The sequence below is a fragment of the Macaca thibetana genome, chromosome 4 (genome assembly GCF_024542745.1).
Source record: "Macaca thibetana thibetana isolate TM-01 chromosome 4, ASM2454274v1, whole genome shotgun sequence".
NCBI lineage: Eukaryota > Metazoa > Chordata > Mammalia > Primates > Cercopithecidae > Macaca > Macaca thibetana.
The window spans coordinates 86930969-86943484 of NC_065581.1; the positions used below are offsets into that span (position 1 = coordinate 86930969).

The 12516-nt window shown below is 45.1% G+C and overlaps 1 protein-coding gene across 9 annotated transcripts in view; it reads right to left on the reverse strand.

The window, feature by feature from the left end:
• Window positions 1-1777: 1777 nt before the first annotated feature.
• Window positions 1778-12516, reverse strand: part of BACH2 (BTB domain and CNC homolog 2) — a 643272-nt gene continuing 632533 nt past the window's right edge. For all 9 annotated transcript variants that reach the window (XM_050788079.1, XM_050788075.1, XM_050788076.1 and 6 more), the window contains one exon: window positions 1778-8120. In XM_050788079.1, coding sequence (XP_050644036.1) covers window positions 7635-8120 — 486 coding nt within the window. In that variant the 3' untranslated portion in view covers window positions 1778-7634. The remainder of the gene's footprint in view (window positions 8121-12516) is intronic.

Below are 12516 nucleotides of genomic sequence, written 5' to 3' on the forward strand. Positions count from 1 at the left end.
GTGCTTAAAAGCTCTTTTGTAGCTGCGATTCCCAACCTTTTTGGCACCGGGGACTGGAATCGTGGAAGACAATTTTTCCACGGACCAGAGGTAGCGGGGGTTGGGGGATGTTTTCGAGATGAAACTGTTCCACCTCAGCTCATCAGGCATTAGAGTCTCATAAGGAGCTGCAACCCAGATCCCGCACATGCACCGTTCCCAGTAGGGTTCGCGCTCCTATGGGAATCTAATGCCACCGCTGATGGCAGGAGACGGAGCTCAGGCAGTAATGTTCACTCCCCAGCTGCTCACCTCCTGCTGTGAGGCATGTTCCTAACAGGTCATGGACCGGAACCAGTCTGCGACCCAGGGGTCGGGGACACCTGTTTTGCAGGACACAACAGCTGGTGAGGTTTATTTTGCTTCAATGCATGACCATTATTTGTATCACAAGAGTAAATGTCAGGGTTGAAGGTGCAAAGGACCATCAGTTCTAAATTACCAGGGTTTCCCACAGAAAATTCTGGGACTCTGACCCACCTGTTTTTCTCAGAGTGGACTAACTTCCCATCTTCAGGCATAGGTAATCCACCTCTAGTACCGACAATGTTATGACTGTGATGTTGTCAGAGCAGCACACATTTGCAAAACCCATGACCTGCTCTCAGGAAGCCTTCCTTGACTCCATAGGTGCCCATGGAGACTCGCCCGAGGGAGCAGAACTTAGCAGCTTTTAATTTCAGTTTTCCCATCTGGCGGTCGGGTGCCCTTCTTGAAGCTTGGATCTTGGCAGCACAGCCCTGCCCTGCCCAGCCCAGACACCAAGCGCATGCACTCGTTACAGCCTCGCTGACAGCTCAGACCGTCCCTGCTCTGCTCTAGTGACTTTTCTCTCACCTCTGAGTCCAGTGTTTGCTCATGGCCACTCGACCTGCCCACCATTTGATCTCTTTTCTCTTTACGTTAAAACCTAAGACACAACTATGAAATACACTTTTAGAATACACCTTTTAAACTGTACAGTCATGCGTGGCATAACCATGTTTTGGTCAATGATGGAACGAATATATGACAGTGGTTCCGTAAGACTGCAAACCCTATTTTTACCACACCTGTTCTATATTAAGATACACAAATACTTACCCTGGTGTTACAATTGCCTACCATATCCAGTACAGTTACATGCTGCACCAGTTTGCAGCCTAGGAGCATATAGTCTAGGTGTGTCATAGGCTTTCCCATCTGGGTTGGTGCGGCACATCCTGATGTTCTCACAATATGAAATTGTGTAAGGATGCATTTCTCAGAACGTACCCCCTCACTAGCTGATGTGGGACTGTGTGGTTTCCTCAACCACAATTTTACACATCTTTCCTTGCAACTCATTGCATCTTGGTGTTGGTTTAATGTTCTTTCTCATTTACTTTCATTTAGTTTTTTAAAAATTAAGCCTTTTTTTGGATATAATTGCAGATTTACATGCGATTGCAAGAAATGATACCCATCACCCAGTTTTCTCCCGTGGTAACATCCTGCATGGTGATAGCACAATATCAAAACCGAGAAATTGGGCTTAAAGCCTTTTATCTACTCTCACAGGCACTAGGGATTTTTAAAATTCAGAGTTTAGGAATCACATTAATATTATCAAATTTTAAAGATTCCTAATCAGATTAATCAGGTAGCAAGTAAGGGTCTAAGTCAGAGGAAGAGAAACGGCCTCTAGGAAAAAAGATTTCCTGAGGTTTCTCATTCTGTAATTTGGAACACAGGGATCAGAGAGAAAGAAAATCAGTTTACAATGCATAATGATATGTCTTTATTTCATCAACAGAAATGGTGTCTAGACAAAATTCAGTTAACACTAGCAATTCAATTGAGTGAAAACTTTTTTTGCACAATAGTGTATTTACAATGAGTAAATGAAGTTTCAATTCATTAGTTCATAGCAATGCTTTTTTTCCCCAAAAGGTAAAAATTCTTAGTTACAGAGAATAAGCATCAACAGCCTTTCATTTTTACAATAAAAACCACAAGAAAAACCACAATCACTTAGAAAAAAATAAGGACAAGCCTAAGAACTAGTACAATAAAATGATGCATTGAATTAAGTTACATTAATCGCATAGAATCTGTGTAAAAAGTATGTAGAAAAACACCTGATGTAACCTGTTACAGTCGTTGACCAGTTATGAGAGGTACAGAGGGTTATACAGGTAGATATGTGTGAAAACTGTCCGTATTGTTCAACCTGGGGAGGAAGAGAAGAGGGGCTGCGGCCCCTTGCATACACTGAGAAGACCCTGTTTTGAATATGGCCTCTGGAGTTTGTAAGGCATATATTAGAGGTGCACTTGCATCAGACTGGTTCTGGAACAAATTGTCACAGGCCCTCTTGGCCTCACTAGCAAAGGTGCTGCTTGCCTTGAATGGCTCACTGTGTCTAACAAGCACCTGAAGCTCCCAAACACATATGGAATCTTCCTGATCACTCACTAGAGGTGCCATGTCTTTATGTCAGAGCGTGAACAGGCATCCCAGGATTTGCACACACAAAATACATTGTTGGGACTTAAGGGGAGGTCACACTTCTGCCTCCAAACATGTTTTGGTAGAAGACTGAGCATCCATCTGTAGGAAAACCCCTTTGTCCAAGTCCCTTCACTCTTTCGCAACATATGCGTCTGATTATTCCCATGGGAGCGCTTGGCACTGAATGTGAGTCTACCTGAAATGAATGGTCTTGGTGCACTTCTGCTTCTAAGAAGGGCCAGTGTTTTATCTGAGGTCAATAAACTGGAATGAGAATGAAAGTCAGAGCTGTTTATCCATTGCTTGACAGCGATATGCATACACCATGTCACAACATTAAATCAAAGCTATGAAAGTTGGCCTCTGCAACCAAGTGGGTATTCTTCACAAAATGGCAGCATCATTTTCATATTACATTTAAAATGCACTGATATTCATTTGATAGAAATATCATCTCCCAGGGTGGAGTGTAGGAAAATACTATAAACTTACTTTTCTTTGCAAGTAATGTTTTTGCACCGTCAGTTGAATAATTTATCCTCAATCTGCCACAATAAGACTTTTCTATGTACAAATGCTATTTGCACACACTATTTGTGTACAAATATGTTCTGTTCTACAGCATCGGTTTTGGATGCTGGGGTCATGAGATGGCTCGGGCAGTACTATCAACATACACTTTCAACACACAATGCCTCGTGCACACAGACTTCCTGTATGAATACCAACTCCACAACAGGGCATTGTACTGTGGACTGGCTCACCAGAAATCGAACTTCCAACACAGTGTTCAACCTGGGGAAGAAACACTAACCCATGGTACAACGAACAGCTTTATTCTTAAAAAATAAAAACAAAAACAAAAACAAAAAAACACCTTGTTCTTTAGTCTATTTACAGTCATTTGAGGACCAAACTTGATTCTTGCTCCTTTATGGATCTGAGACTCCTCCTAAACTGTAAGCAACAGTGGAGCAGTTTGAAGTCATTTCTAAAACAGCTCCTAGTTTAAATGGGGCATAATGTAGAGAAGTAGGTAGCCAAATAGGGACGTGAGAAAGCTTTGCAGGCAGCTCTTCCTCATTGTGAGAGGATTATGCTACTGCACAGGATGTCAAGCAGCTTCACGGGACAGGAGTTTTTGGTGTCTTAACAGGCTTATCATTTTCAAACCTTTGTTCCTTCTTTTTCTTCTTCTTTGATGGCAATCATAAAATATTAAAAGAGAAAATGTGGGTTTAGGCCTCTTGACAACAGCATTAAACTTCACACTGTGCACACTTCACTTTAGCCAGTCCTCTTATGAGTCCTGTCGCTGGTCCTGGCTCCTTTTGAAGGAGTAGTGGCAGTTGTCATACTAATCACTAGCCTTTTTTTTTTTACTTCCTTGGAAAAGCAATATAAGGATTACATCCTGAATTAGAGTGCATCTTAAAAGCAGCAAACCTTTAGAAAGACAGTTAATAAATTACTCGCACAACATACAGTTGCAGACGCACAGAGTCAGGTTTCCCACTGCAGCATCGCCTCTGACGCCTGAGTCATTGCTGGCAACTGAGAAGAGAAGTAGCAGGATGGCCTCGTAACTTTGTCAGCTTTTTTTTTTTTTTTTTTTTTTTGAAGTTTTTCTAACAGTTTTGTTCCAGAATCAGTATGTAATGAAGTTCAGTTTTAATCAAGGCACCCCCAGATAACACAGAGAAACAAACACATACAGCAAAGCACTCACCTGCCCAAAGCCTGACCAACTTGAAGAGAGGTTGCCTGGAGACACAAGCAGGACAAAGGCAGATCCAAGGGGAGGACTGGATTTAGGTGGGATGTTCATTAGTCTCAGGGTCATCTCCACTGGCTCTGCCCCAACAACCATTCCTACCCCAGCCATTTGGAGACCCAAGCAGGCATCCTCCTAAACAGCCTGTGGTTGGAGGGTCTCTTATTTTTGTAAAAGAGCCTTAAAAACCACCAAATGTCCCTGTACTGTGCAAATACTCTTCCTTGCTGTTCACTTGCTTTTTCTTTTCTTAAAAGGTGTGGGGTTGACCGACGGATCCCAGGGAAAAGAGACAGGCTGGGTTTTAAAATTCCACTTGAGGCCGTTTGGATTCTGGTCCCCAGCAAGTCCTCCCTTTGAATCAACCCAGAAATAATTTTGACAAGCACACAGTTCCGAATAGGAAAAGACACGCACACATCACATGAACAACTGCACGAAGCTAGTCACGGTTCATGGTGTATTATGAATGAGATAACTTGTTAGAAATCCCTACGAAACTGGAAGATGGTTTTTAGAGCAGTGTTTTTAACCAGTTCCCATGGCAGAAGTTAGGTTGGGGGAAGAGGAAGAAAAGCGAGGCAGGGGTTGGTGGGAGGAGGGTGAGGTCTGAATTAGGGTGGAGAGAAATAAAGAGACCCTGCCCCTCCTAGAAATGACTGCCAAACAGGTCTGGGCTACTGAACATAGAAACCTGGGGAAACGGATGGAATGTGGTCAAGACTACCAGTTGCACATGAGTTGTTACCAGGGTAAACCTCATGCCAAGAAGCTGGGTTGGACCTGGTTATGATACGAGCAGAAAGTGTTCTTTTTCTAAAAGAAGAGGTGAGGTCACTTGGAAAGGCAACAATAGAGTTAAAAAGCAAAATACTGTCAGCTGACTCCACCATAACACACGCCTGTGAAGTACCACGTGATTCACATTGAGTTTATATTCTCGCTGTCACCAGTTTTCCACAAAGGCAAACCTCACGGTGAAGCACAGAACTGTCCTAGTAGGCCAAGAAATTCCAACAACCATAACAAAAACCAGCAGCTCCAACACAGAGCTTTATCAAGATCTGTTTCAGACAAGCACACACACACGCACACACACAAACACACACACACACACGAGAAAAAACAAAAACCCAGAGGCAGGTTTTAAAAGTGGAACTGTTTAAAAAGAGCCTTTTTTTTTTTTTTTTTTATCCTACTGCATGAACTGACAAATTTCTGGCATTCATACATATTTAAACATTTAGTGCTAATATTTGTACAGAAAAAAGTTAATAATACTAAAACATATGTTACTATGATTTCACTGTTCGCCTACATCGTATACTAATTTCCCCTTTTACATGCAGCTTTAATATTGTCCAAACAATGGCACAAAGAAAGAAACAAAGTCAACCATCTATTCCCCACTGCCCACCACCCCGTCCCCACATCAAACCGTTCAGGACTCTCTTCCCCAGCCGGGCTGGAGTGGTCCTCGGGCTGCTCAGTGAGACCCAGACCCAAGGCCACTGGAGCGAGGGAGCTGATTCCTCCTCCTCTGGGGCACACCTTCCTGTAAACGTGGCTGGGGCCAACACGCCCCCAGAGCCAAGGGAAGCTGCTCTCTCTGGGTTGCAAGTCAACCAGTTTTGCAGCAAGAAGAGAAAATTATCATCAGGTGAGGGTAGGGTATATGTGTGATTCGGGAAGGGGACAGGGAGGGCTCCCGGTGATAGCTTGTCCAAAGCCTCAGAATGAAGTCTGCCTTCAGACAAGAGACTGGCAGAAAAACCTCAGAAGACAACTCCAAGCCTTTGGAGAAGGAAAGGAGAAAGAATGTGTCAGCCTGTGTCAGGGATGGATCGCAGATGCCAGGATGCCCTGCTCTCTCCCAACAGGGTGAAGGCAGGACCTTCGGGGCTGTGATTCAAATCCCCTCAGGCCAGATGTCCTGGGAGGCCGAGCCTGGGCAGGAAAGCCGGTGGCTGGTTGGCCCCGTCCTTCAGGGGGGCAGGTCCTACAGCACAACACTTCCAGAGCAAGCCGAGGCCTCAGGACGTGTTGAAATGAATGGGACTTACTCCCTGGGTGAAAACGTTCTAGCTTGATTTCTAGGAGCCAATGCCTGCTGAGTTCTGGTATAAAATCATGGATTCCTGTTTTTCTGATGTACTTTTGAGTGAGATGTCCAAACTCTCTCCCCACGTAGGAATCTGAACATCCAGCATCAACTCTGAACTCTCTATCTGCATTTAAACTTTGCTTAGGGAAAGGTGGGGAGGAGGTGAAATATAAAAATATTCAAGCAGATTATTGTCTACACATCCTAGGATGAATTCATTATTTGGCAAGATTGTTTTTCCTACATAATTATCACCTGAGTGCTTTTTAATTAGCTAAAATGTTTTACTTTTTAAACTAAAAGCAAAGAACATACAGTATACTTGAGTTATACTGAAGTTACAACTTCATTTAAGAAAATAGGTTTGACCCAAAACTCAGTGCAAGTGGCAAAGTTGACCATCACTGTACAGTATCTGCAAGGAAAAAAACAAAAAAACCAAAAACAAACAAAACCCCCCCCCCCCCCCCCCAACAAACAAAAAACAAACCCACAATACTCAAATGACACCGCGTGGCGGTGCCAAAACCAAACCAAACGAAAAAGAAATCTGAACTAAAACCTTGGGAAAAAGCTTCCAACACTGAATTTTGTCCATAAATAAGCATAAATTGAAAATTGAACTGTGAAGCAAGAAAAATGACCATGTTAACAGTTACCAAACTAGTTCTAGTATCAGAGACAAAAGAAGAGGAATGTTGGAACCTGTTTCTAAATGAGAAATAAGTTTCCAGTTTTAGGATGAGAAAGTTGAGGCATGCAGGACTTTTGCATATGGATATATATATATATTTTATATATATATTATATATAATATGTACAGTCTAGCTATAAAACTTTGATGTGTATAGAAGCTGTCTTCAATGAAAAAAATTGAACATTCAGAAGAAATTCCTGAGATAGGGTTTGTGACATGGGCCACTGAGAAAAAAAATCCGTGGTTGGGGCCTAGAGGTGTTGTAGTCTATCCCTGTGAAGACTGAAATTGAGCCACAGACAGACAGTATCATCACTGCTGTCTTTCCTTGCCTGGGCAAGGGGTAGCACCATTGTGAAGGTAACTATCTATCACTCCTGCTCGAGAAGAGGAGAGACTACTTCGGAACAGTATTGCTGCTAAGACCGCTGTAGTGTGCACCAAATGTGTTCTCGGTTTCTTCGGGACAGCAGATGAACAGTGCCACAGGCTGACTGAAGAATGCCTGGATGGGAGAGGTGTGCAGACCGGGAGGCAGAGCCGAGTCACTAGGTGTAATCTTTCCTGGGCTGTTCGTCAGTTGTACACTTATCAGTCATTTCCTGGCAGAAGTCCACGGTCACTGTTTGGCTCCTGGGTTCAAGAGGAGGTCCTCCTCTCTCTGAGAAGGTTCCGGGGTCAGTGCCTTCTAGCCTCCTCCCAGAGGTACAATTCTCGGAGGTGTTGCTGGGTGCCCAGGGGGGTCCGGGGGGAGCTGCGCCTGGCTCCAAGCAGCAGGGCACATTTTCCCCCACTGCGCATTGGGAGGCTGCAATGTTCTGCTCAACACCCAAGGGCGCAGGGTTAATACTGGAGGCTGTGGGCAGGTCCATGGGTCTGAGGACAGGGCAATACCGATGCAGGGCCTGGATCTGCTCGGGACTCTGGATGTCTCGGCAGACTTCCTGGGAAAGGCAGGAGAAGTTGTCCAACAGTTCCCCCATGCATGCTTTCAGTTGATTCCTCTCTGACAACAGTTTCTCTTTCTCACACACCTGGACAGCAGACAAAAAAAGAGAAGGGTTGATCAAGCCTGAATTGGAGGACCGAAGGCCTCGTTTCAGGAGGTTTTCCAGCCTTTGTTTTGCATCCTCCATTATAATGTAACTCAAGAATGACTAGGTCAGGCTCTAGAAACTTAAAAGATACATATTCAGGGAGCCCAGACAGGGGCTTCTGCCACACCTCCCATCTGAGCAGCCCATCCAGACGGGCTGCTGACGCCAACATCTTCCCCAGGACACCTCTTCATTCCTCTCCAAGGCCCAGGCAAACAACCAGCAAAATTGTCACCAATCAGAAAACTTCGGAGTCAATGTTTTGGTTTCCCAGAATTTGGGGTTTGCAGAGAGTTAAGTTAAAAACTCTCAGTCCCAATCTTGTGATTGAAAATCTCCCCCAAATGTATCAGGTTGCCATTTTTGAAAGGCAAAAATCCACCATTCCAACTACATGACATTTTGAAAAAAGCAAAACTATGGAGACAGTAAAAAGATCTGTGGTTGCCAGGGGTAAAGTGGGTTGAACAGGTGGAGCACAGAGGATTTGGGGGCAGTGAAAGCCTCTGTATGACACTAGACTGGCGGGTCCATGTCATTATACATTTGTCCAAACCCACAGAATGTACAACACTGAGAGTGAGCTCTAACGTAAACTACGGACTTGGGTGATGATGATGTGTCAGTGTAGGTTCATTGACTAACATGTGTACACTTTGTGGGGGATGCTGACAGTGGGTGAGGCTGTGTGTGTGGGAACAGGAACATATGGGAACTCTCTGTATAGTGTGTTCAATTTCGCTGTGAACCTAAAACTGCTCCTAAAAAAGTAAGCCAGGCTGGGGTGCAGTGGCTCACACCTGTAATCCCAGCACTATGGGAGGCCAAGTTGTGTGGATCCCTTGAGCTCAGGAGTTTGAGACCAGCTTGGGCAACATGGCAAAACCCCTTCTCTACAAAAGATACAAAAATTAGCCAGGTGTGGTGGCGCACACCTGTAGTTTCAGCTTCTTGGGAGGCTGAGGTGGGAGGATCACTTGTGCCCAGGTGGTGGAAGCTGCAGTGAGTGACATGGTGTCACTCACCCTGGGTGACAGAGCGAGACCCTGTCTTCCCCCGCCAAAAAAAAAAGTGTATTAGAAAAAAAAACCCCAAAAAAGTCATCAGCAATTTCCTATGGTTGCCTAACATATGGAGTTTCATATAGAACCCAACATCACAGGCTCTCTGGCCTTGGTAGCAGAGCAGACTGAACAGGAGGGACCCTCTCTAGGACAGCTGGGGTATGTGCAATGGGTCTGGAGCAGCGATTCTCCCAGACTCGGGAAGGGAGAAGGAAGGATGGAGCCTGAACCCTTGCGTACTAGCCCAAAGTTCTGAGATGTTCTTCTCCTTAAACAAAATCCTACACATGCTTTTGTGTTCCTGAAATTCACCATCCCAACAGAGATGACTTCAGCAACAGACTGGAGACTAATTAAGGTTTTACCATCAACATTTGTGGGAAGGGGGCTGGGCGTGGTGGGTCATGCCTGTAATCCCAGCACTTTGGGAGGCTGAGGTGGGTGGATCACCTGAGGTCAGGAGTTTGATACCAGCCTGGCAAACATGGTGAAACCCCGTATCTACTAAAAACATAAAAATTAGCTGGGTGTGTTTGCGCATGCTTGTAATCCCAGCTACTCAGGAGGCTGAGACATGAGAATTGCTTGAATCGGGAAGGTGGAGGTTGCAGCGAGACGATATCACACTACCGCACTCCAGTCTGGGCGACAGAGCGAGACTCCATCTCAAAAAAAAAAAAAAAAAAAAAAAAAAAAAAAAAAAAAAGAAAAATTGCGTGAGGGTGAGGGGAGGAGATGGGGTTCCATGAGGCACACACAATGAAGTGGATGAAGAAAAGGGGCATCTCAAGCAGCATGAAGTCAGTTCTCACCAACCCTTTGCAAGCAGGAGAAGAGGATGGGAGAGAAAATGAAGAGGAGAAAGGGAGGAGCAGGCATGCGACATGCACAAGGAACAGGTCTCTGACACGGGAACTGCATGTGCCGTAACATGAACGCAATCTGGCAGGCGGCGTGGGCATGTGTGTTGGAAAGACAGATTTATACCAGGAAAGGGCACCTGCTAAAATATTTATAAATTTATCAAGAAAATACATTTTAAAAAGGAAAAATAAACAGATGTAGAAGTGCAACTTGAGAGAAATACATTATGCGAGTTTGCAACAGCTGAGTGGCGGGTGTGTGGGAGCCGACGTGGGAGTAGGGAGTGCAGGGCCTGCTGGGGACTGGGCAGGGAGGGACTGGGGAGAGGTGGAAGCTGCTCCATCCACCAACGCCATCCCTGCCAGGACACTGCATCCCCGCCACAGGGTGGCAGACAAGAAACAAAACACATCTGGGATGTCTCCTTGGGGAGAAAACTTGTATGGGTGGCTGTGCAACCTGGAGCTCTCCCCTTTTAGTACAGAAATCTGCAAAGTGAGGGGCAATACTGCTTGGGCGCTGGAAGAGGAACCCCAGGATCATTCTGCCACATTGCCCTGGCCAAAGCACTGACCCCTCCAGGCCTACTCATTTGTTAAATGTTCCATGCCACTTTCTAGGGGGAAGAAAATGAGGTGCTGCGTGTGACAGCAGCAGGAAAGACAGTGTAACTCACGCCTCGGTTAAAACCATGAAGCTCTAAGTCACACACGCACACTGACGAGTGTGTTCTCATTCAGCACCGAAACACAACGCATTATTTAAGGGATGCCAAAAAGTGGTTGGAGAACTAGATGATGCTCTTTTGGTTTTTTAGTTGAAAAATGCTGGCAAAGTGCTTTAGATATCTACCTGGTCTGTGGCTTGGATTTTATTTGTTCAGTATTACAACACTACACTAAGCAGAATGCGAATTACCAAAACCAGGCATTTCTCAAATGTGGGTGACTGAAGTTATTTTACTACCTTAAGAGGAGTGCAGGGCACTATAGACATGTGCCTAGGCCCCTGTAGACTCACACCCAGTGGACTTAACTACCTAAGCCCAGCAGGCTTTCAGAAGACCCACACTCACCAGCAGGAATGTTGTCTCCTTATGTGATTTAAATTAAATTTTGTTGTTTAACAAAAGTAAATAATGTTAAAGAAATATTTGAAAGAAGAAACTCATAATCCCCTGAACTGAAAAGTCACAATATCCAGCAAATTTTAGGGCAACAGACATTTTCTTGACCCCAGCAATGGGTCCAACACTGGATATTCAGAAATGATTAAGTCACTGTCTTTGTCCTTGAGGAACACGACAGTTGAGGGCTGGGGGCTGGGGAAACAGACATATGTGAAGATAACTCAAGAGTAAGTGATAAGCACTAAGCCAGAGGTCAGATCAGGGTTCCATGGGCAGGTGCCCAGCCTAACGGGGGACTCAGGAAAGGGGCTTCCTAGAGACGTGATGCATAACCTGACTCATTCATTCAGAGATGGGGTCTTGCTATATTGCCCAGGCTAGTCTCAAACTTTTGGCCTTAAGTGATCCTCCTGCCTCAACCTCCCAAAGTACTGCAATTACAGGTGTGAGCCATGGTGCCCAGCCATGACCTGACTCTTAAAGAACAAAGGAGATAGAAAAAGTAGAGGAATGTCCAAGACAGAGAGGAAATGGTGTAGGCACAAGTGCAGAGATTGATTTTATCAGGGATCAAGTCCTAGGAAGGGAGTGGATGGTGACACTGGAGAGGCAGCTACAGACTGAAATACAAAGGGCAGGAGAGGTCCTACTAAGAAGCTTGGACTTTCTTTGTTGGTGATGGGAGCTACTAAAGACAGATATTTTCCCTGGTTGGTGAGTGTCAAAACAAAAAAAAAAAGAAAACACAAAACAACAACAACAACAACAACAACACCACCACCACAAAACCCTGAAGTCCAGGGCTATCTTGATAACATATATCCTGTGCTTTTCTAACATCTCATCCTTGCGCTTTGGTTCTCATCAGCTGGTGGCTCACCACGAGGCCAGAGGGTGCTGCGAACAGTCTGAGGAGCCACACTTAGATCATGACCCCACCATGCAGCCTCCATCTTCTTCAGCCTGACACAGACATGGCACCTGAGATGAGTTTCTGTTATTTGGTGGCAGAAAGGTAGAGCTGAAGGAGGTTGAGTTGGTTGCCTTCAAAGCTACAGTCAGGAGCCAGAGGTCACCTGGATTTACTTTCTGTAGCTTATGGCTGCTTATCAAGGAGAAGAGGTGGGGGCACATAGCTCTGAGTATATGGGGGAGCCTGGGAGACGGGAGTTTGTTTTCTGTGACAAAACACTCTCAGGCACAGGGATGGCTATGACAGCCACCTTGAGGCAGAATTGCAAAAGAAAGGGCCCTGGGGCTGCAAAGGATGCCAGGA